The 26,314-nt window shown below is 34.9% G+C and overlaps 1 protein-coding gene and 1 long non-coding RNA gene across 2 annotated transcripts; one reads left to right on the forward strand and one right to left on the reverse strand.

The window, feature by feature from the left end:
• Positions 1 to 1,523: 1,523 nt before the first annotated feature.
• Positions 1,524 to 15,314, reverse strand: LOC111368622. Its single transcript, XR_002698016.1, has 3 exons — positions 15,250 to 15,314; positions 15,073 to 15,135; positions 1,524 to 1,590 (listed from the first exon to the last, which is right to left on the reverse strand). It is a non-coding gene; the product is annotated as an uncharacterized LOC111368622 (long non-coding RNA).
• A 3,743-nt stretch (positions 15,315 to 19,057) lies between these two features.
• LOC111368267 lies at positions 19,058 to 20,626 on the forward strand. Its single transcript, XM_022989508.1, has 5 exons — positions 19,058 to 19,133; positions 19,360 to 19,385; positions 19,511 to 19,634; positions 19,755 to 20,036; positions 20,409 to 20,626. The coding sequence occupies exons 1-5, from the start codon at positions 19,058 to 19,060 to the stop codon at positions 20,624 to 20,626; spliced, it is 726 nt and encodes a 241-aa protein (XP_022845276.1).
• Positions 20,627 to 26,314: the final 5,688 nt, after the last annotated feature.

Genomic DNA, 26,314 nt, shown 5'->3' on the forward strand with positions numbered 1-26,314 from the left:
TTTTTTTTTTTTTTATCATTATCATTCGGATTCGAAGTCCATATTTTGTGCATTGATTTACAAAATTGTTGTTCCAGAATCATAAAATTCATAATTAGCGTGGAATTTACAAAATACCAATGTTATTGGGCATCGACTCGAAAAAGGAAGAGGGTTGAGGTTTAAATGGTCTAACCGGGTTTGAACCGATATCGAACCGGATGACAAATAAAATAAATAAATACACAAATAAACAATAAAATATCATAACTATAATAGATTTTTAAATTTTAGTTTCTTCATTCAAAGTAAATATAATCCATGTTTGTTAATTAGATTTATTATTGTAATTTATTTTATAACCTCAAAAACTAACAATTAATATGTCCAAAATAATTTGCTTTGTTCAAATTGAAAATTATAATCTTGTTGGGGTTTATGATTTGTTAATAAAAATGATGAAGTAAACTAGTAAACACTTAAAATTGACAATTAGCTAGTATCTCACATTCGAAGACTACCACAAAATTAGAAAAAGAGTCTCCTTTAAAAAGGAGCTAGTATTCCACATTGAAAAACTACTAAATCATTGAAAGAATGTTCTTCCTTAAGAAGGAGGTATAGGAGAATTATTTGTATGAAAAAAGTTACTTGGGCCTTTAATTGCAATGGGTGGCCCATTAAGATAGTTAAAAGTTTTTGTGAAAAAAAGGGGAAAAACCGTGGCTGGTTTAACCAACCGGTTGGATTGACGATTTATTAGCTGGGTTTTTATTTTCTGTTAATGATTGAAAATCGGATTGGATTAAAGGCCGGTTCACGATTTTTCCAGTTGACCCAGCTGGTCTGATTTTTATAACATTGCAAAATACTGAATTTGATTCTAAAATTCATCAAGTTCAGTATGATTATGTCATAATAGTCAAATGTTGCTTCTTAGATGCAGATGATAGAAACAATTTTCTTCTAAAACGAATTTCGAGAATTGTGAATTTACATGGAGTTGTGTTTGAAAGGCACTTTGCTTATTTCATATCTTGCGTAATATAAAATTTATTAGGTTCATATTGTATTGGATTTATATGATGGAAAATATTAAAGAAATTATTTTACTACTATAATTATTGGTGTCCTGTTAAGATTTACAGTCACAAAATCAATTTTTATTTTCATACTAGTCTTTGCCCATGCATTTATTTTGAACGCAATGTTAGTGTATTATGAATGGAAATTTTATTGTCATACATAGGCATCCATATTGTTACAATTTCTGCTCATATATAGAAAGATGGAAAGTTCAAGAAAATGAAATATACGAGAGGTAGAATGACTAGTGTTCCCTCAATCAAGACCTTGCGAAATTCGCCTCACCACCACCTCCTCTATCATCCATTCCTCTATTATTTCAGAAGTCAATGGCCTTACAGAAATGACAAACCCTTCTTGAGGAAAACTTAATTAAAAGAAATACTATAAAGTAAAACCAGAAAAGAATTGCCATTGAAGTTGATGACGCATGTGCTGTTCAACCTAAAACAATACCCAAAAAAAAAATTAATAGATTCAACAGCTTGGGGTAGCAGGTAGTGATAGATCCTCAATTAGGATCACCTACACAAGAAGAAGAAAAAAGTGGTTAATACATTCAACCTAATTGAATAACAAATACATTTCTCAGTTTATATTCTTCAATTCTATAAAGTAATTACTGATACACAACAGATAAACAGTGATCCATTCGGCAACTACAGTCAAGTACCTATCAATCTCCTCTAGAGTTCGGGAGCTTGAAGAAACTGAAGCCATTTGAGTATACAAATTATGGAATCTAAAATCTATCGAGTTATTATTGAAAGTTTATTCCATAGATTGAAAGAATTGTGTGGTTAGGGTTTCCTGATGGTGGTGAGTAGAGGCCAATAGGAAAAGGGAATAATGTAGAAAAGAATGAAGAGAGGAGGACAATAAAGCTTTCAAATTTGATTTTGTAAAGCGAAAGCAGTGGAGGTGAAGAATGTAAAAGATTTAAAAAAAAAGAAAAAAAAGAAAAAAGGATCATTATCGTGCTCAATAAGTTTACCATATGATAGTATTTTAGATGGATACATAGAACACTGGGAAGACCATTGTACCTCCTTTTAATTATCGGCTTGCCACAATTACCCTTTACTTTATAGCTTCATCATCAATAGAAATTGAGGCTAGATATCATGTAATACCTCGAACTTCACGTTACACATTTGACCAATATGATTCATGTATTTCATGCTATTTATAATGCTATTTGCATCAATTTTTCCTAATTGCTTTATCTTAAAACAATGCATTCGATTATTGAGGTTCTAAGATTTTAGTCTTCGACTCCTCGACCTAGGTGGTGAATTTCACATTGATCTATGATAGAAAATTAGGTTAATCTCGATATTGGAGATTGATTTGGTAAGCAATGTGAATATTGAAAATGCCGGAATAAGTATTGACTTAGTTTCAAGTTTTCCATTCGGTTGATCAAGGTGACTTTAAATCATAGATAGGTGATTGTCACATCTAGAGCAGGAGACATGAAGTGACATGATCAAAATGTAATAAGAAAAGGTTTATATTATGTTATAAATATTAATGTGCAAATCGTTGAAATTGATTGAGAATCGGGTGTCAATCGGGTAAGTAACTAAATGAACGGACAAGGAATTAGCTCTATAATATATTTTGGGATCTTAGGGCAAGTACAATTGATTTTAAAGGCATCAAAATAAATCGAGAATACTTTTTTTGTACTTGTAAGGATTGGCGTAAAATTAGATTTTAACTACAAAGGACCATCTTATGCCTATTTATTTTTCCTTATTGGTCAATATGACAGTCATAACATCAAAATCGTATTTTAAACTAATCACAAGCAAGTAATGATTACCTTATCAAGTAATTATGGCGTGATGTCAGACCTACTCAGCCTATCTCAACAACCAATCAGGAAGCCAGGATTTTGGGTGGTGACACATACTTCTAGGCCAATATTGTAGCTTAAATAAAACTATGCGAACAAGTGGCATGGTCTTCTGGCCTACAAATATGGACAAATGGTCTCTTCCTAAGGCAGATCTAAGGTACTAACCAAAAACATTCTCCAAAAGCTAACTATATTCTAGCAACCATCCCATTAAATTTCCATTAAGTTGATCTAAATTCATCACATCACTTTTAGTCATTAACAATTTGGAGCTAGAAGAAGGGCTTCTTATGGAAAGCAACCCACATCACCCATAAAATTTCCATTAAAAATCGCATATAAATAAAATCATGAGCTACATCTCAGTATCTAGAAACCATTCCAACAGTAATCCTAATGAAACAAGTAATTAAAAAAACCTCTGAAGGAGAAACAAATCCATTGAGATTGATCACTCCCAACTTATTGACGTAAGAAGGCTATAGAATGCCTTACAAATGTTGTACAACAAACAGAACATAAATAGGCCACCACCATCCCAATGGTCGAGATTGAAGCGGAATGAACTATTAGGGAAAGACACGGGCAACTTCTCGTTCGAAAAAGTTTATACTTTACTGAGGAGGAATCCTCCAAAAGTAAAATAGATGAAGTAAAGAGACACCCTATCCAGGCATGATGGACACATAGAAAAAGTAGGAATTGTGTTAGATACGATAGGCACACAATGTTTACTAATACCAAGAAATGAATAATCTAGCCCTATCCAAAAAGAACCCAAAGAATGAGCACGCAATAATAATTATTTTGAAAGTTCAGGGACTAAGTGAAATAGTAATAATATTAATTTTCTTTGGGCCAAATAGGTGGATTTTAAAAGAGCGAGTTTTAGTATATTGAGATTGGGCGTAGTTTGTTATTAATGACACATCATGGATTCGAGAAAAATTAATTTGTATAAGTTCAAATTAAGATAAAATCAATAAAATAATTAAGACGTAAACATAATAGCAAGTAATTAATATCATTTTCTTTCATTAGAATTTTCGGCCATCTGGGATAATGTATTACTATACAATTTATCAATTATTACTAATTTATGTTGTGATTCTCCGATCACGAGAAGAGAATAAAAGAGGAAAAACAATTCTATTTCTACTTGAATAGAATTTACAACGGAGTTTACAAACTAAAAAAAAACCTCTCAAAAGAGTCTCTCTAATCTCTCTCTTTTTTTCTCTCTTCTCTATCCTATTTTTCTTCCTTTCAAGGGACATCCTAATTCTCTTTATGGTAGCTCATACTTATAGAAAAATCTTGGCTACAAATCATTATAAACTTGTGGCCAAAAACCAATCAAGAATTGCGGCTAGAGAATTTCATTTGAAATTATCTTCTTGCATAGATTTCTTTTCCATTAAGCAATTGAAGTTGTGGTCGTCAAAAGGTGGAGAATTTTAATTCAAATTTTCTTCTTCATCAATGCATGTGGATTCTTCTACATTAAGAAAATGAAATTCAACGATTTCGGCTGGAAGAAGCTAGAAGAAACTTGATTAATATGCGGCTGGAACACATCAATTCTCCCCCTCCAGTCGCATTTGAATCAATTGCTATCTGACAACCAACCCAACTATGTCTCTGCATAGCTCTAGCTTCTCCCTTAGAACCACCTTTGTTAACATATCTGCTGGATTCTCATTTGTGTGAATCTTTACTATTCTCAACAGCTATTGATCCATCACTTCTCTTATCCAATGATAGCGAATGTCAATGTGCTTTGTTCGAGAATGATACATTGAGTTCTTACTCAAGTCAAGAGCACTCTGGCTGTCACAATGTACTTTATAATCTTTATGCTTGATCCCTATTTCTTGGAGAAATCGCTTTAACCACAACATTTCTTTACCTGCTTCTGTCACTGCAATATATTTTGCTTCTGTTGTAGATAAAGTAACACACTTTTGTAGTCTTGACTGCCATGAAACAGCTCCCCTTGCAAAAGTGTAGAGAAATCCTGAAGTAGATTTTCTACCGTCAAGATCTCCCGCCATATCTGAATCTGTATAACCTTCCAAGATTGGATCAGCTCCCCCGTAGCACAGGCATATCTTTGATGTACCTTTGAGGTACTTAAGAATCCACTTGACTGCCTCCCAATGTTCCTTTCCAGGATTAGAAAGAAAATGACTCACCATACCTACTGCATGGGCAATATCTAGCCTTGTACATACCATGGCATACATTAGGCTTCCAACTGCTGAAGAATAAGGTATCAATGACATCTTCTTTATCTCTTTTGGATGAAGGGCATGAATTTTTGCTCAACTTGAAGTGGTTGGCCAATGGAATGTTGACAGGTTTGGCATTATGCATGTTGAATTTCTTGATTACTCGTTCAACATACTTCTCTTGGGATAGCCACAACCTTATATTCTTCCTATCTCGAGTTATGTGTATTCCCAAAATCTGTTGAGCTGGGCCTAAGTCCTTCATGTCGAAGAACTTGGAGAGTTCCTTCTTTAGCTGCCTGATTTTTGTTGCATCTTGTCCGACGATCAGCATGCCGTCTAATACATTAGAAGAGCAACAAAATTGCCATCCGAAAAGTGTTGAATATAAACACACTAATCCGCAGCTGTTCTTTTAAAGCCTTGACTCACCATGAAAGAGTCAAACTTTTTGTACCGCTGCCTGGGTGTTTGCTTAAGACCATATAAGCTCTTCTTTAGCTTGCAAATGAAGTTTTCTTTCCCTGAAACTTCAAAACCTTCTGGCTGCTCCATATAAATTTCTTCATATAAATCACCATGAAAAAATGCTGTTTTGACATCCATCTGTTCAAGCTCTAAATTCAGACTGGCTACTAATCCAAGGATAACTCGAATTGAGGCCATTTTTACAATAGGTGAAAAAATCTAGTCAAAGTCAACTCCCTTCTTCTGAAGAAATCTTTTGACTACCAAACGGGCTTTATGTTTTACCACCTTTCTGTTGCCATCTTTCTTGAGTTTGAAAACCCATTTATTCCTTAATGTCTTCTTTCCCTTCGGAAGCTCAACTAACTCATATGTTTGATTTTTCTGCAGTGACTCCATCTCATCCTGCATTGCTTGTATTCACTTGTCTTTGTCCACATGAGTTTGTGCTTCCTGAAAGCTCTCTACTTCTCCTTCGTCAGTGAGCAAAAGTTACTCTGATTCTGGATATCTCGTTGATGGAATCCGTCCTCGTTCAAATCTTCTTACCTGTGGATTGTTGATTTCAAGAGGTGCATCATCATCTGGTTGATGTGATGGTCTAACAACTTCTGGTGAAGAGGATTGTGACTCCCCCTGATCAATATCCCCTTCTTCATCCTCCTGTTTTGCTTCCAGCATTTCCTCATGCACATCGTCATTATCTATGGTGAATTGTGTTGGTGCTGGATCTAGAGCAATATTTTGGGCACCAAAATTAGAATTAGGAGTTATTGTGGGCTTTTCAATGTCTTCTAATGTTTGGTTTTCATGGAACACTACGTCCCTGCTTCTGATGACCTTCTTTGTCTTTGGGTCCCATAATCTGTATCTAAATTCCTTATCTCCATAGCCTATAAAGAGCATGGAGTGGTCCTTGCATCTAGCTTTTGTCTTAGCTCCTTGGATACATGTGCAAAGGCTAAACAGCCAAATACTCTCAGGTGAGAGTACGAGGGATATTTACCAGACCATACTTTCTCTGGAATTTCAAAATTCAATGGTACTGATGGTGATCTGTTGATCAAGTAGTAGGCGGTTCGAATAGCTTCTCCCCAAAATGGCTTTGGCAGCTTAGCCATACTTATCATGCTTCTAACCTTTTCCATGATCGTTCGATTCATCCTTTCGGCAACTCCATTATGTTGTAGGGTATGTGGGACTGTCTTCTCATGTCGACTGTCGTATGTCCTGCAATAGGCATCAAACTCTTTGGAAGTATACTCGTCTCCATCATCTGTGCAGAGACATTTCAGCTTCTTTCCTATTTCACGCTCTACCATGGCATGAAATGATTTGAAGTAATCCAATACTTGGTCCTTTGTCTTCAAGAAATATACCCACACCTTTCGAGAAGCGTCATCAATGAATGTTAAAAAATACTTGTTACCGCCTAGTGATTCAACCTCCAAGGGACCACAAACATTAGAGTGTACTAGATTGAGCAACTCTGATCGTCTCGTAGAAGAGAAATTGAAGGAGACTCTATGTTGCTTACCAAATAGATAGTGACTGCAAGGATCCAGCGCAGCTTCCTTGGCAACTGTGATTACCTCCTTCTTTGTCAAAGTAGACAATCCATTTTCACTCATGTGACCAAGTCTTTGGTGCCACAAATTTTGAGAAGGTTCACGTTCTACTACGTTGAGGCTATCCACATGCATTTTCATATGAGTCTTGTATAAAGTGCCACATATATGTCCTCGAGCGACAACCATGGAACCTTTCATAATTTTCCATGCGCCATTGCTAAATTAATTGACATAGCCCTATTTGTCAAGGGCTATCCCTGAAAGTAGATTTAGTTGAAGATCAGGTACATGTCGAACATCCTTCAGGGTTATTTTACACCTAAGGTTCGTTTGTATCTGAACATCACCAATTCCCATGATCTTAGAAGAACTGGTATTTCCCATCTTCACTGCACCAAAGTCGCCGACTTTGTATGTTGTGAAGAAATCTTTGCGTGGAGTGGTGTGATAAGATGCTGCAGTATCTATTACCCACTCACTATCTTGGTTTGAGACATGAAGACATGTCTCCTCATGGATGGAGCAGATAACCACCTCTCCAGAAATAGTGATTAGTGTCTCTCCTTCCTTATTTTCCGGCTGCGAACTGTTGTGGCCTTGCTCTCATAGCAATGTTCTGCAGTTCTTCTTCAAGTGAACCTCCATACACAATAGTAGCACTTATAAGTAGGCTTCCTTCCATCTATGGATCTACCCCTACTTTTGCTTCTGCCTCTCTCCCTGCCTCGAACGCCTCCTTGTTGTCTTCCCCGGTTCACTGTGACAAGGGCATGTGATTGGTCCATGTCTACGTCTTTTCTCCTGGCCTCTTCATTAAATAGGGCATCCTTAACCATAGACATGGTAAATTTGCCATCAGGGGTTGAGTTGCTAAGAGATACTACTAATGTCTCCCAACTATCAGGAAGAAAACTTAAAAGTAGTCAGGCTTATATTTCATCCCCAAGCGGCATCTCCATAGATGACAATTGGTTTACTAAGCTCTGAAATTCACTGGTGTACTTAACAACTGAAGTTCCACTCTTTAACTTCAGATTCACCAAATGCCTCATCAACAGGGTTTTGTTTCGAGCAGTCTTGGCTTGGTACATGTCCTCCAGAATCTTCCAGAGAGCATATGCATCTGTCTCCTGTGCTACATGGTGAAAAACACTATGGTCAATCCATTGTCGAATTTGACCGATAGTTTTTCTATTTAGCTTCTTCCATTCCGCCTCCTTGGTAAGATCGGGGTTTTCACCTTTGGCTTCCAAGGGGTCATACAAATCCTTATAACTAAGGAGGTCTTCCATCCGAGACCTCCACGGTGTAATTGGTGGCAGTGAGTTTGATCATAGCTCCTGATGAAGATTCCTCCATTTACATATTGACTTGCAAAAGCTTTATCAAAAACTACGAGGGTTAATTGATGAACCAAGCTCTGATACCACTTGTTGTGATTCTCCGATCACGAGAAGAGAATAAAAGAGGAAAAACAATTGTATTTCTACTTGAATAGAATTTACAACGAAGTTTATAAACTAAAAAAAAAACCTCTCAAAAGAGTCTCTCTAATCTCTCTTTTTTTTCCCTCTCTTCTCTATCCTATTTTTCTCCCTCTCAAGGGACATCCTAATTCTCTTTATGGTAGCTCATATTTATAGAAAAATCTTGGCTACAAACCATCATAAACTTGTGGCCAAAAACCAATCAAGAATTGCGGCTAGAGAATTTCATTTGAAATGGTCTTCTTGCATAGATTTCTTCTCCATTAAGAAATTGAATTTGTGGCCGTCAAAAGGTGGAGAATTTTAATTCAAATTTTCTTCTTCATCAATGCATGTGGATTCTTCTACATTAAGAAAATGAAATTCAACAATTTCGACTGGAAGAAGCTAGAAGAAACTTGATTAATATGCGGCTGGAACACATCAATTTAATCTAACACTAATTCAAATAAAAATTGATTGCTCTTGTTCTGATGAAGTTTTCCAATTCTAAACCATTTAGAAGATCCCAATCCCATATTATGATTTCCTTCGTTAGTTTAGTTAAAGTGAAATTTAAAGTCTTGGCCATGATTAAGCAAAAGTTTTAATTGCTAAGTCCTAAAGTAAATCAAAGTCATCCTATCAGCTCTTGATTTTGATACTAGATAATAAAAAGGTTACTTTTGCTGAAATCAGATAAAAGTTTGATTAATTTTTTTGGAGTCCTACTTGACTTAAATTCCTATTCTCTTATATATACGTGTGAATGCACAGGATAATAACCTAATTATGATTAAATCAAATTAATTCTGTTTTAAATAGAACTTATCTATTACTCCGACCTCACCTATATAAAGCTCATGGATTCCAAGCACATACTTACAGAAATATCAGAAAACTTTTTACCTACAGAAAATAAATAATCACAGGGAGAGCAAGAAGTATAGGAAAAGGGTTTTCACGTACATTATTTTACATGATATTATAATCTTTAAATAAATGAGGATGATACTTTTGTGTAAGTGATTTGTTTTCGTATATTATAATATTCAGTAGTTTATGCATGAATTGTCAGTGGACTTTTGGATTTGATCTAACGAAATGCGAACTCTATTGGATTCTTTATAAAGAAATGTAGGGATGGCAATCAGGCTCGCCTGCTCGGACCGCTAGCGGCTCGGCTCGGGCCGAGCCCCATTTTGGGGACACGGGCTTTGCCCGAGCCGGCCCGTAAGCTCGCGAGATTTAAAAAAAAAAAAAATAATCAAATAAAATACGCTGCCTTAAAAGGCAGTAAAACTGTTGCCTTGCTCGCTGCCTTAAAAGGCAGCTAAGCTCTTGCTTGGCTGCCTTTTAAGGCAGTAGGAAGAAGGGAAAAAAAAAAATACCGTGGAGAAAACGTGCCTGCCCGACTTGGTCCTGAAAAAGTCCGAGCAAAAGCTCAGGCCGAGCCTATTTTTTTTCCTCGGCCCGGCTCGAGCCCGCAAAAAAGCTCGGCCATTTTAATCGGGCCGAGCTCGTGCTCTCGACCCGACTTGTTTACATCCCTAAAGAAATGCAAAATCTTTCAAGAGTTGAAAATGACTAATGATGGGTATTTCAATTATTGTTATATAATTGTTTGTGAAAAATTGCATGTATCGTACTAGATATTTTTAAATACTCACCCTTATAATAATTTTCTGGTTAGGTCGAGTCGATTGGAACTGTGACAGGATGGTGACGCACACTGCCAAGAGGATTCGAAAAATAAAAAGTATTAAGCTTTTTGTCTTTCAATTTGTTAGTTAGTTTAATTTGATAAAAAAAAACATGCTACTTAATTGATTTTTTTTTAAAGATACAATTTCAATGATTTAATTTAGATTTACGAATGTTCCAACAATTTTTTTCTAAAGATATTTATTTTTATTGTTCCACCTTTAAGACAAAAAAAAGTATATATTTTAGTTACACTTCAAAATTTATGAAATTTTGGGGTGTTAAACATTCTAGCTGAACCCCAACCAGACAAGCTAAAAATGCCCCAGCTTATTGGATATGATGTGAAGGATACCCTTTCAGCCATCTTGACAAGTACGCATCATGGATGGAATTGTAGAAGACCGACGATGCTATAACGTATTGAGCTTTTCCTTTAACATTGGGGGATAAAGGTCAAAGGTGGTTTAGAAAATTTACTAGGGGTTGGTAAAAAAGTAGACAGATTTGTCTACACTATTCTTGGCACAGTTCATAGGTTCCAAATCTAGAATCACTCCCAAAAACACTTGGCGAGTATAAAATAAGAACGAAGTGAATTACTCAAGAGCTATCTCAACCAGCTCAAGAAACAAACCATGGATGTGGAGAAAATCTCAGAAGTTGCAGCCCTGATGACAGTATGATTAGAATTTAGACCCAGGATGAGGTTCTAGTGGTTCGTACATGAAGATAGCATACAAGCTATCATGATTTCGTGTGTCGGCTGGGAAACTCAGAGAGAAGAGGAAACAACCTTAGATCACGAGGAAGGGAAGTAGAACTCCATCGTGCTACTCGAATAAAAGATTAAAGAATGGACAAAAGACCTATGCCTGAAGGAGAAAGACAAAAAGGAGACATAACGACCACACCCATATCTAGAGAGGTTCTAAGAGTAATACCTTGAATACAACCCTGGAAGGAGTTTTCATGCAAGTAGGGGCAAGGAGGTCTTTCGTAGCCTTCCTTCTAAAGAAGAACTCAATGGAAACTGACGAAAATATATACCATCGATATCATAAAACAGCAGGCTACAATATTGATGAATGTCGAGATTTGAAAAAGCAAGTGGAGGCCTTAATTAGGCAAGGTCAATTATGAGACTTTAAGGCTATACCAGGGAAAATAACCTATGCATGTCCCACCTAGCCATCTCATCCATATTAACACACAAACTTATTTGACTTTGACTTTGAAAATTCAACTTTTGACTTTTGATAGCAAAACTTTTTAGATTTCTAATGCCACACCATTTTGGTGCTCTTCCTTTTAATGAAGAGATAATAATAACATTTAATTCATGATAATTCTTTACTCTTATTCCTTTAAAAAGGTCATTGACATATTATCAATGCATAAGCCTTTTTATATATCACATAAAGATCTCTAACGAAAATATGTAACCTAAGTATATCATTCCCCAGGGAGAAATTTACATATGATGATCATCTTAAACTTTAGACTATCCAACGTATCATCCATATATTCCACAGCATATAGATCTCGATAAGCATGGAATACCTTTATTCGTGAGATCTAAAAATACAATAAAAAATAACTCAAATCTTATAATACTAAAAATTCATCAATTCACCTTAACTTCCACAATTAGCTTGAAACTTTCAAATCGTATGTAACATAACATAATAATCAACAAATGGCCTTAACAAAATTAGTTTACTTAATAACCAAAATATATCATCACATTATTTTGCTATAGGACAACCATTACATTCATTTACACGCTATTTACCATATCATGTCATGATCATGTAACTTTGTCATTTAACATCATCTCCTATAACCTAAAACATTTATATCAATTTTCCTTAAGATCATAAAATAGTAATCTTCATATTTATCATGTGAACCTTTCACAATTCAGTATGCCACATGTTAATTTCCTAATCTCACCAATTTTTCATTTCATTCAACAAATTGGTTTCTTTCTTTCCACTCTCATACACTATCTTCTTCTTCTTCTTTTTTTCAAATACATCTCACTTGCATAATCTAATTGGGAAAGCTGAAAAACAAAGTAAGATACTTGAACGTGACAGCCTCTCTGTTTCTTATTTTATGTCTCTTTCTTTGTTTAGATAAGGAAATAAAATATAACACCAAGATTTTATTTGTTCGTTCCTTGTTAGTTAATATCATCTTGAACACCAAACTTATTTCCCATAACTAGAATACCATGGTTCCGATAACACATTCTAGTTCCAAATCCTCATAGATCTTCAAATATCTAAAAAAATTGTGTTGGAATAACCTGAGCTAAAGTTATCTTCATATCCCAAAATGAACGCTCTTTAATTCTAGTCTCTACAATACAATAGCATGTCATCCCCGAATTCCTTATCATATTACTTCAATGAGAATGAAATTCTCAATCCATGAAATCCATATTTCAACTACTTGCTTCCTAGTCATTTCTAAATCTACTAAAAATATTCTTCTATCATTGTAGTTTCCATACATTCCCATAGCAAGACATAATTTTCGATCATTGGGACAATCCATAACATTAAACACTCTACTATTTGAGCTACATCCCCATGTTATTGCTCATAGGTTTGATAAACTGATTTCTTAACCTTACTAACCTCTCTAATGTCATCTCTATCAGAAGTAACTTGTGGTTAAGGCAATACATCCTGGAGCCTGTGAGTCTTACCACACGAGCCACGACTTCCAACTATAAAATATGTATGACATGTTGAAAACAAAGTCAAAATGAATGTAATGCAATTAACTTTATGACCATGTTCTGATACCAATTGACACGATCCACGTCGAATCACTCTAATGGATCCGATACGTGTCGTGCGCCGATGGTAGACACCAACTAAATGCCGGACCTATCACCAAAGCAAACTTGACCTGTTTTGACTGTGACGTATTTAAAAAAAATTGACAGAGTTTCCTCCGAAATATAAACTAAAACCCCCTGAAAAATAATCAATTTCCTCAATTTCACACAATAATATAAAATAGGGTACGCCAGTCCCTCAAAACACCAACTATTCAAAATAAGTGCATTGGAAAGAAATTTACACTCCTTTACAAACTAGACAACCCCATTTGCATAAAATATATAAAAATATGCAGTGAGCCTGTAATATAAATATATTTTCTGATAAAAGATGCATCAATCCCAAAAATATGTGATGTATTAACTGATAAGATAAGACATACAAGAAATGACATTGTGTGGCTTAACTCGCAGATCGACAGGTTTCAATGTGGTTCAATACAGCTACTATCTGCTAAGAAGAAGGGTGACAAAATATGAGCTTATAATTCAATGAGTGGATATTTTATAAAAGCGAACTTTTCCCTTTATAATAACTTTTTGAAAACTGGTATCTAGTAAAAATTTTCTTTCACAATACTATAAACTAAAATCTTTATTCTTTAAACTGAATAAGCTAAATACTATAATTTGAAATCTGATAATACTATCAAAACTAAAATATATTGGAATCATACGAATCTTTATTCTATAAACTGCATAAGCTAAATTCTGTTTCTAAAATCTAATAGACGGTATATTGCTGAAAAATCAATCTGAAAAGCTTTATTCTTTAAACTGAATAAACTAAATTCTGTAGTCTATAATTTGATAGGCTATATAATACTAAAAAAAAATAATAATAATAACACCAAAAAAGTACCCAATGAATAACCTTACTCACGTACAGAGTAATTTCGATGTACAAGGCAAAGCCATTCAAATCTGATAATTTGGTCATACGTACATAGAGCTGCCCCAAAGGTTAATCATCCTAGTACACGGCCCAATGCCTATGTGTGTACGAGAGTATGTCCCAAAGACTTCTGATAATCTGGTCATACACTATAGAAACACATTCACATATAGTGCATAGCGGATAAAATCACCATAACTGATCTACATTGTGGAAACACATTTACACCAGTGTAGAGTGGGTAAAATAACTATATGGAGTCATACACTGTAGAAACACATTCACACAAGTGCAGACTAGGGTAAAATCACCTGGGTACTTCTGGTGTTTTAAAAATAACTTTAATTAGGCTGAAACATTTAATATTCATATAACTTGCTAATCAAATGATTTAACTGAATTGAATTTAACTTTAAAAGAAATTATAAAATTCAATTTATTCTAAGAATCATGTTGTCAAATCAGCTGTATGAATTAATAATTTTTCTAATATAATATAAATTTAATAAAAACTAATTTCTAAAACATAAGTTTGTATCCACTCACTGCTTTATGGATAAAAATCGGGTTAAATTGATTGTAATCTCTGACTTCCACGTCACTACCTGACAATTAAACTAATGCAAAGTCACCACTTAATTCCTCAACTTTCACATTTTCTCTTGAGTCTTCCCCAAATTTTCTTTAATCAATTGAAGTTAATCCCACTTTCTAGTCCCTCTACTAATTACCAATTTGTCGAAAAAAACTTCATTCCAAGCATAAAATAATTTTACCATACAATCTAGTAAAAGCTGACACAAACACCACAACCAACTTAACTTTAATCTAGTTTCATAAAATCATGCTTTCATTTGAATATTTCATCACCTCAATTATTCCATTATCAATACTTAATCAAAAATCCCTACTAAAAATTTCTAGGGTTCATTCAAAAATCATATTACTTACCTTAATGTAAATATCAATCACCACTCACAAAGATTGGCTTGAAATCATGCTCTTTCCTTCAATCTAAAATTTAAATCTACGACTTAGGACCCTAGAATATTTAACATCATAATACAACAAACATATACTTTCTTACTCTTAAGAAATGAAATAGTATTTGAATAAATCAATACTTACTTCCTCTTCTTCCTTTCCCTATTTTTTTTCCCTCGATTCTTCCATCTCTTTCTGCCCACCTTTTTCTATATGTATTGAATGTGTGTGTAAAAGAAATGGGCAATTGAGTTTTAAATGGGCCACTAAATCAATTTGCAAAGGAAGCCCCACTACTTCAATTAAACATAACATTTAATCCCTTAACTTTTAATAATATTTAAATAGCTTCCCAAAATTATTATTATTATTATTATTATTATTATTATTATTTTTCCATCTTAAACCCTCAAAATATTTTCAATTTATAAAATAAACCCCAATAAAATAATTTAGTCAATTCAAATCCCAATAAAATCATTTATTTCATTTAAGTCCCTATTTGACTTTGAAAATTCAAGTTTTGACTTTTGACTAAATAAAATGGGTTGTAACAATACCCATGGTCGAAATTAACATATATCAAAACCTTGTACATAATGAGATTTCTGTCAGCATCCTATATTCCCAACGTTGAAAAGAATGTGAATCCTGGAAAATTCTATAACCTTATCCTAGAAGATTGTAAAGGTTACGGGCAACCCCATGCTGCACGAGGTCAGACTGATCGCATTAATTGTTGAATTGGGAGATATACCCTTCTAGAGAAGGATTGTTACGGACCTTCTAGTGGTTGATTTATCAACAAACTACAATGCAATTCTGGGGAGACCTTGATTGTACGAATCAAAAAGCTGCCACTTCAATTTACAACTGCAGTATGAAGATTCCTTCTCCAGGTAAAGTGGGTATTGTACGAGGAGAAGCTAGATCATACGACATTAACCTACCTAGGGAACGATTAAATATGGTCCAAGAAAGATAGGTCGACCATGTTAGATAATTAAAACGACCTATTCCGATTGATCGAACAAAAAAATGTATCATGGATAAGCATTACAAGGGACTTGAAGATGATCATTTGTTCTTTCATGAGGTGGAAACTGACCCATGCCATTATCCAGGTGTCTTAGTAATCACTTTATCCTTCGTCGAAGAGAACCTATGTCAACATGGAAAGCTCTCTCAATATTGTCTATATCAGTGTTCCGATATACTTCTCGGAACGATATTAAAAGCTAATTTTCGAGTTAAATGGAGCTCTGATGTTGCCTAAGGGAAATATCACACACTGTATATGACGAAAGATCTTCTCAAAAATAAGGTTGCAATTGAGTTTGTAATGTTGGACTTCACCTCACCATGCAAGGCAATTACGGACAATCTCTCATCTTCGACCTAAAAGCAATTGTATCAATGTATCACTACTCATCAAGTTCTCAATTCCTTATGGGATAGAGAAGATTAAAAGCGACAAAAAAGTTGCTGAAAAGTGCCACATGGTCCATTGTCCAACAAAGTAGGAAATCCATACGACTTCTGTCCTACATGAAGTGCCCTTATCAGACGCGGTGGAGCTCGTTCTCAATTAACTGGATCCTAGAATAAAATTCCATGACAAAGGAGTAGAGCTTGTACAAGAACTAGACAAACTTAGGTTAATTCGAATAGACTTTATAAAGAACTCAAAATTGGTTGTGACTACCACAGCCACTACGACCCTAGCTAGTAGAGTTCTTCTAATGAATCCTTGATGTGTTTGCCTCGAGTCTTGAGGATATGGAAAAAATCAATCCAAAAGTCGCTTGCCATGGGGGTGAATACCAACTCTTCAGCTTGACTAAAATAACAAGAAGATGCTTCATTTAACTAAAGAGGTATGAAGCTTCAAGTAAAGAAGAGGAGAAGTTGCTTAGCAATGGGTTCATTTGAGAGGCAATCTATCCAAAATAGATCGCCAATCCAGTGTTGGTCAAGAAAATAATGGAGAATAGAGACCCTGTATAGACTTATTGATCTTAGCAAATATTGTCTGAAGGATAGTTTTCCTCTCCCAAGAATAGATCAAATGATCGATGCCACTGCTGAGTTGTTTAACTTCACGAATGCATACTAAAGATGCAATCAGATGTCAATGTACAAACTTAGTTAAGAGCACAATGTGTTCAATCACCAACAGAGGTCTTTATAGTTATAAGACGATGAATTTTGATTCTAAAAGCATTGGAGCGACATACCAAAAACATCGTTAAGACCATGTTCACAAAACAAATTGGTAAAAACAATGGAGGTCTATGTCGATGACATGTTGGTTAAAAGCATAGTTGCCAAAGACCACATATAATATTTATCAGAAATGATTGAGATCATTAGGAAGTATGGAGCAGGTTTTGGCAAATTTCTCGGCTAAATGGTTAACCAATGTAGAATCAAATATAATCCAAACAATAAGATCAATCATTGAGATGAAAGTGCCTAACTAACCTAAAAAGGTTCAAAGTCTCATTGAAAGAATAGCCACATCAGTTGCTTTGTTTCTAAATCTACAAATAGATGCAAACCTTCATTCGACATACTACATAGGGGCAAACAAATTTGAATGGACCCCAAAATGTCAAGAAGCTCTTGAGAAACTTAAGAAACAACTAATCCAACCACTAGTTCTTTCTAAACCTAAGATGGGTAACAACATGTCATTATACGTGGCTGATTCAGGGCACGCCATTAGAGCTATGCTAACTAGAGATGAAGGGCGAACATAATATCATGTGTATTATGTTAGCGAAGTTCTTAAGGATGGAGAATTATGTTATTCTTCCTTGGAAAAATTGTCATACGCTACAATCAGGGGCGGAGCCCAGTTAAGTCAGGTAGATGCCCGCACTAGACTTTTGGGCCCAACTCCACAGTCCCGAATTTTTTTTTTAATATCATTTCCCTGTATGTCTAGCCCAGAGAGAGAAGCCCAATGCCCAATTGCCCACGACCCATTTACAGACCCTGACCCATTCCCCTAAAAAATCAATTGACCCGTCATCCATTCTCATAATTCATCCATTTGAAATCATTTCAATTTTCAAAACCCTTCGTGAGTTTGTCTGACTGGTCGTCCCTTCGCTTTTTTCACCAGTAGCCACTTCCCTCTTTGCTGGTGCCAGTCACTGACAGCCGTTCTCACCTACATCTCCACACCAACAGTCTGACCTCCATTGTTGGTAGTAGGCTGGCATCTGGCATCTATAATTTCTAGGCCCCTCTAATCTTCGACTCTACATCAATCAGCCATCTGCTCTTTAGCCTCCTTAGACCGCCAACCGCCTATTCTTCCAACATTCGGCGGCAGCTAGCCCAGCAAAAGAAGAAGCCAGAAGATGAAGCACCAATTTCAATTTTCCACCAGCATTTTTTCCCTTATTTATTGTTATTTTGATTTGTGTAAATTGTAATGACATTTTTTTTTTGACTTTAACATATGAAATGAAATTAGCATTTTGGACTTTAATTGCTCAAAGAGGTACAGACTTCCAGGCTTCCAGCGGACGGTGGACTAGTTGCAACTTCCCTTCGACTCTCTGCGAATCTGCGATTGTATGTTCAAGTTACTTAAAATTTGAAAATAGTATAAATTGTATTGTGAAATTGCAAATTGGACGGTGAATTGATAATGTGAATTGGAGTATTGGACTGTGAAGTGATTATGTGAAATTGTGAAATGTGAATTGCATTGTATTGATAGTATATATTGGTATTGCATTGTGAATTCATTATGTGAAATTGTGAATTGGACTGTGAATTAATTATGTGAAATTATGAATTGCACTGGATTCTTTTAGTTGCTTCCAGTATTTGTGATCATTTTTTCATTATGAATTACTCTCACTCACTCCCAGTAGTAATTGGATATCAAATGTTTAAATCTAGATATCAAATGAAAATATACTTTCAAAGAAAAATGAATGTAGATAATTTTGATGAGGGGATATCGAATAATGTGGAATTTGATATCGCACAACTTCCAACTGATCCTGGTCTAAGGACACTCATTTTAGATTACAATGCTAACATCCAAAATCAAGTTCGAAGAGCATATATGTTAAAGCGTCATTGTCAGCCCCAAGATCATAACTTTCCAAAATGACAATTTGGAGTAACAACTGGACGATTCAATCCTTCTTGGTTTGAAGAGTTCGGTACTTGGTTGGAGTACAATGTAGAAAATGATGCTGCTTATTGTTTGTATTGTTATTTTTTTAGAACAAGTTCTGGAAAGCAAGGTGGAGGTGAGTCTTTTGTTGGCAAAGGTTTTACATATTGAAAAGATAAAAAAAGCTTCATACTCATGTTGGACTTCATAATCAAGCTCGCATTTACTGTGCTACACATTCAATCAGCTTTCTAAAAACAGTCAAAACAAGCAAGAAGTGTATATGTTATCCGTCTTAATGCATCCATTGATCATGTTCGAATTCTATTGCAACAAGGGCACACATTTTGGGGTCATGATGAATCTGAGGATTCTCTCAATCCAGGTAATTTTTTAGTCCAATTGTAATTTTTGGCTGTTCATAATGAAGATATTAATGTCGACACATTGGGAAATGCTCATCAAAATTGCAAATTGACATCACCTTATGTTTAAACGGATATAGTAAGTGCTTGTGTTGTTGAAATGATCAATGTTGTTATCAAAGATATTGGCGATTCACCATTTTCTATTCTAGTTGATGAATCTCGTGATGTGTCAATAAAGGAGCAGATGCCTATTGTATTATGTTATGCAGATAATATTGGACATGTCAATGAACGCTTCATAGGTATTGAACATGTTACAAGTACTACGGCTCTATCACTTAAGACTGCAATTGATAAGGTATTTTCTAGATATAATTTAAGCATGTCTAAATTGAGAGGACAAGGTTATGATGGAGCAAGTAATATGTAAGGTAAGTTTAATGATCTAAAAGCACTCATTTTGAAAAAGTGTCCATGTGACTTTTGTATTCACGATTTTGCTCATAAACTCCAACTTGCGCTTGTGGTTGTGGCAAAAAAGAACATCACTATTACTAATTTTTTTCATGTGGTTGGTGACGTGGTAAATAATGTTGGAGCATTTTCCAAACGTTGTGATCTTCTTTGAGAAAAATAATTAGACTTTATTGTTGAGGCATTGGAAAAAGGTGAAATTTTAAGTAGACGGAGACTTAATCAAGAAACGACCCTTCAGCTCTCTAGTGAAACACGATGGAGTTCACATTATAATTCTTTGGTCAGCTTGCTTGCCATGTTCTCTTCTGTTTTAGATGTACTTGCAATGATTGTTGAAGTGGAATCTTGTTCTAGTGATCAAAGATCTAATGCAACAAATTTATCAGAGTCGGTACAAACATTTGATTTTAAATTTAATCTACAGTTGATGAGAAGTGTCTTGGGGATGTCAAATGAACTATTAAAGGCATTACAAATGATTGATCAAGATATTGTGAATGCAATGCAATTGATGAGATTGTGCAAACGATGACCCAAATAATGAGAAACGAATGGTGGGACTCCTTTTTGGAAGAAGCATGTTCTTTTTGTCAACAACATTACATTGATGTACTCGACAAGGATGATATGTTTATACACCGTGCACACTCTTTGGTCGTCCTCAGCGTAATTCTCCAAAAATTACAAATTTACATCATTACCGGGTAGATTTGTTCTACTCTGTCATCGATTTACAATTTCAAGAATTAAATGATCGTTTTTCGAAGGTAAATACAAAGTTACTCCTTTGTGTAGCTTGTTTATGTCCACAAGATTCATTTTCTTCTTTTGATAAGAAAAGTTTGATTCGACTTGCTGAACTTTATCCATTAGATTTCTCTGCAATAGATGTCATTGTACTTAATTATCAACTTAAGACTTATATTTTTGACATGCGCTCTAATAAAGAGTTTGAAGGGTTGAATGACCTTAGTGATCTTGCAGAGAAGTTACTTGTGACAAAGAAAGATAAGGTATATCCATTGGTTTACAAACTCTTGACTTTAGTATTGATTTTACCGGTTGCTATCACTACTGTGCGGAGAGTCTTTTCTGCAATGAGTATCGTGAAGGATAGATTGCACAATAGGATGGGTGAGCAGTGGGTGAATGATAGCACAATTATTTATGTAGAGAAAGATATTTTTTGAAACTCGATAATGAAGTTATTGTACAACGATATCAAATACGAAAGCTTGCAAGGAACAAGTTTAATATATAAAATATGTTATTTTAGTATTGTTGTAATATTGTTTTATTTTTTTTTATCATCATTAAATCCATGACCAAAATCTCGACTTTCGGCGTCGAAAAATGTTGCCCGCACTAGGCTAAAATCCTTGCTCCGCCCCTAGCTACAGTCATGTTACAAAGAATTTAAAACCATACTTCCTAGAACACCCAATAGAAATCATGAAAAATTACCCACTGAGCAAGTTCTACAAAAGCTTGACACCTCAAGTTGGATGGTTAAATGAGCAGTCGAGCTAGGACAATTTAATATATCCTACAAACCTCAAACGTCTATAAAGAAACAATCATTGGATTACTTTACAGCCGAGTTCAACATGGACCTATAGACAGGCCAATGAGAAGACGTCACATGGGAGCTTTTCATCAACAGGTCCTCTACTAAAGCTCGGTTGGTGTAAGAGTAGTGTTGATCTATCTAGACTATCATCATATCAAGCCCTCATATCCGACTTTTGGGACATTTAACAATAAAGCTGAATATAAAGCCTTGATAGTTGGCGGCCAAAGAACTGAAGGTTTCTAGGATAATAGCCCATAGCGACTCACAGCTCATCGTCAATTAAATCAATGAAACCTAATAAGCTAAAGAAGAGCGGATGACTAGCTACCTTTGAGCCGTTAAGAAAGAATTAGAGAATTTCGAAATCGTTGAGATCAAACAAATTCTAAGAACCCATAGAAGCCGCACTGCACTGGCCAGACTTTTCACTAGTGATAAAATAAAAGACTTTGATAGTATCACAATTGAAGGAGTTTGACACTCTTTTATTGAAAGGAAATAAGTAGTATCTATGGCTATAGATCCTAAGCCGACCCAGTTGGATGAAATTATCTCATTCCTCAAGATAGTAGCAAACCTTATGTACCTTATCAAAGCTCGAAAATTACATTTAAGGTCAACTAGTGCACATTATTAGATGACGTCCTCTATAAAAGAGGGTATGCAACCTTGTTGATGAGTTGTATAAAAGAAGAGGAGGTCAAAATTCTCCTGCATCTGTAGGATAAAGACGAGGTTGTGCTTTTCTCTGTGCGATAAGGTATATAAAGGAGTCTATGGCATTCATTTCGAGTAACAATCCTCGGCTCACAGAATTGTAAGTCAAAGGTGGCTGACTATAAAATGAGACGCCTAGGTTTCGTGAGTAAATGCAAAAAATGATAATGCCTTACCTTATAATTAGAGCTCTCAGAAAAACTTAGTTCGATTGTGAGCCCTTGACCATTCTCTAAACAGGGGGTAGATCGAATTGGACCAATGCCCATAGAAAAAGATGGAACTAAATTTGTTATTATAGATGTGGATTAGTTCGTCAAGTGAACAAAAGTTGAACCTCTTGCTAAAATAATTGAACAAAAAATGACGGATTTTATTTGAAAACCCGTCATTTCCATATTCGGAATACCTAACTTGATTGTAATTTTCAATGAGAAATAGTTTAACGATACCCGTCTGAAGACTTTTTGTGAAGTATTGAACAAAATGAAACTCTTATTCACCTCAAATCATCCTCAAGCTAGTGTTCAATTGGAGGCGATTAATAAAATAATGAAACACACCTTGATAGCGATACTTTTATAGTTTTAAGAAAACTTAGACAGATGAGCTCCCCACTGTGTTATAGTCCTATAGTACTACGCTTCAAAGTAGCATTGGATATATGCCTTTTTCATTGGCTTTTAGAATAGAAGTAGTGATTCTGCTCCCTTCATTTTAGACCAAAACATATAACGAGGAAAGCAATGAGGAAGCATTATTTGCTATATTAGATCTACTTAAAGAAAAGAGAAATGAAATCAAACTCAGAACAGTAATGTAGTCGCAATGGAGTGCTGAATACTATGAATTTTAGGTCAATCCTAGGGTTAAGAAAGGTTGTCCTCGTTACCAAAGAGCTTAACTCCAGGTTACTATGTCCTAATTAGGAAAGTCCCTACAAGGTGGCCAAAATTATACGAAAAGGAGCTTATGATTTAGAAGATATGTAAGCAAGACCTCTCCTACACCCTTGGAACACAGACCATCTCAATAAATATTATCAGTAGATACCAAAATGTATTGTTGATTGTAATAGCATAAATCTTTTCAATAAACTTCAGGCAATGTGGATCTTGTTCAAATCAAGCTCCTTCTCCTTCTTCTTCTTCTCCTCCTCCTTCTCCTTCTTCTTCTCCTCCTCCTTCTCCTTCTCCTTCTCCTCCTCCTTCTTCTCCTTCTCCTTCTCCTTCTGCATCTCCTCCCCCTCCTCCTCCTCCTCCTTCTCCTTCTGCTCCTTCTGCTTCTCCTTCTTCTCCTTCTTCTTCTTCTTCTTCTTCTTCTCCTTCTCCTTCTCCTTCTTCTCCTTCTCCTTCTCCTTCTCCTTCTCCTTCTCCTTCTTCTTCTTCTTCTTCTGCTTCTTCTTCTCCTTCTCCTTCTCCTCCTTCTTCTCCTGCTTCTTCTTCTCCTCCTTCTACTCTTCTCCTTCTTCTTCTTCTTCTTCTCCTCCTTCTTCTTCTTCTCCTCCTTCTCCTCCTCCTCCTTCTTCTTCTGCTCCTGCTCCTGCTCCTCCTCTTGCTCCTCCTCCTCCTCCTCCTCCTCCTTTGGTTGATTCATCAAATTAGTTTATATTGTTTACATGGTTACAGAGCTTATAGCGAAGTGAAATCTGTAGAGAAAAATTGGTGAAAACTGCAGTAAGTCTCAGCACAAAGTTCTGTCAAGAAAAATGTCTATGACTGAACCTATTTTCTTGTTTTTCGGTCAAATTAGATATTGTTTGAGGAAAGTAAGACCATATCAGTACTCTGTAGATCGAGGAAAACCTTCAAGACTAGGTGTATGACGGTGGATGGCAGTGCGTGGTGTTACGCGCAGAGAGTGTTTGCGGCTCGTGAAGGTGCGTAGATGGGAATTTCGAGGTGACTCTAAAAGGTAGCTTCTTCCTTGGTGAGTTTTTGATCATTTGTTGGTATTAGTTTGATTGTACGTATATTTTGTAGTATATTCTGATGGTAGTTATAGATAGTGCTTTGGTCATTGTTGATTTTTTTTAGAATTTGGTGATTTCCTTGATTCGTAGTTGATTATATTGCTGATTCTATTATGGAGACTAAAAAGGGATAATTCACTTCAACACATTAGCACTAGATTAAATGGTAAACATAATTCTTACTGGAGTATTGTGATGAGGAATTTCCTAAAGGGAAAAAGATTGTGGGGTTATGTTAGTGGAATCATTGTGAAACATAAGAACACTGTTGATAATTATGTGAAAAATTTAGATACATGGGAGTCAAACAATACGAAAATACTTACCTGGATTCATAATTCTGTTGAGCAATCCATTAGTACACAGTTGGTGAAGTTTGAAACAGCAAAAAGAAGTTTTGGGATCACTTTCGAAAGCAATAAACTAAATCTAACTTAGCAAATTGATATGAGCCGGAGATTGATATACGGGCTTTACGATAGAAGAATATGAGTATTTTCGGGTTCTACATTGCTATGAATTCAATTTAGGATGAGCTAGTTCTTATAGAATCACCAGGACTGAAAGCATGTAAGGAATACATTACTTTTGGAGAGGGGCAGCGATTACTTCAATTTTTTATGGCACTTTACAGTGATTTTGAGGGACTCAAAGGCTCTATTGCATTGCACTTCACTTCCTTCAATTGATTTAGATGTTAGGCTCTGTTTGATAGAGATAAGTTCCATGGAAAATGGAACTTCATTTCCATCTTCCACAAATTATAGGTGTTTGATAGTAAAATAATTCCATGGAATTCACTTTCTAGGCATTCCTCTCACGTGCGTCTTTTCCAGCATTTGAAGGAATTGGTTTTCCCACCTATATGGTGAGAAAGTGAATTCCAGTTTTATTATTTTTTTTTTGACAATGAAAATAAATTCTAGAAACAATTATAAAAGAGGATATCTCTTAAATTGACAATTTTCATATAAAACAAAACCAAATGAATGCCAAAATATAGATGATTTTTGGATATATTTTTTTCCTTTTTTTTTTTGCAATAGAAACAAATTCTATCCCCAACACAATAAATTTTATCCATTTAATTGACAAATTTCATGTAAAATAAAGCCAGGCGAACACTAAAAAATACTTTTATTTCAACATTTTTCACGTAGAAAGTTATACAAATTAAATGTAATACCTTAATTTAAAAAAAAAAATGAAAAGTCAAATATGTCATACTTTTATATAAAAAAAAAAAAAGCAAAAAAAAAATGATTGAGGCGGTGGAGGATTGGATTGATATCAATCCAATCCAAATCCTTTACAAAACAAATACAAATCCATTACCACATTAAAACATATACATACAGTGAAAAACAAAAACGTGCAGGGAGAGAGAGAGAAAAAGAGAAAGAAAGAAGAGAAAAGAGAAAGAAAAAAAAAGGAAGAAGAAGAAGAAAAAAAAATAGAAATTTTTGCCAACGTGTTAGGAATTAAGTTGTCTATATTATTAGGCTTGACTTCCTCAATTTTGAAAGGTAAGTAAAAAGTTATTTATTGTCAAGTTATGTTTGATTTAATCGTTGTTAGATTATTAGATTAAATTCAATTTTATTGAAGGTATTAAGTATAATAAAATATGAAATTGAGAAAGATGAAAGAAAACTAGTTTTAGTGATTAAAGAGATTATAGAAATCGCTCAAACGTGAAATAATTAAGTTTGGGTATTGCCTATTATTATTGAAATTATTTAAAATAATTATTGTTTATTTAAAAATTATATCGTATTTCAGGCGACGATACTGACATCAGACCAGCTTACTAATCGGGTTGATTTTGCGAACATAGTACTGTGAGTGGAAAAATATAAATATTTTAAAAGTATTTATAAATTAACTATATTGTTAAAGTATGTGTAATTATATGCAATTATGTGTTCGAATTACATGATTTTTATGAAAATATCTTT

The sequence above is a fragment of the Olea europaea genome, chromosome 19, assembly GCF_002742605.1.
Source record: "Olea europaea var. sylvestris chromosome 19, O_europaea_v1, whole genome shotgun sequence".
Lineage (NCBI taxonomy): Eukaryota > Viridiplantae > Streptophyta > Magnoliopsida > Lamiales > Oleaceae > Olea > Olea europaea.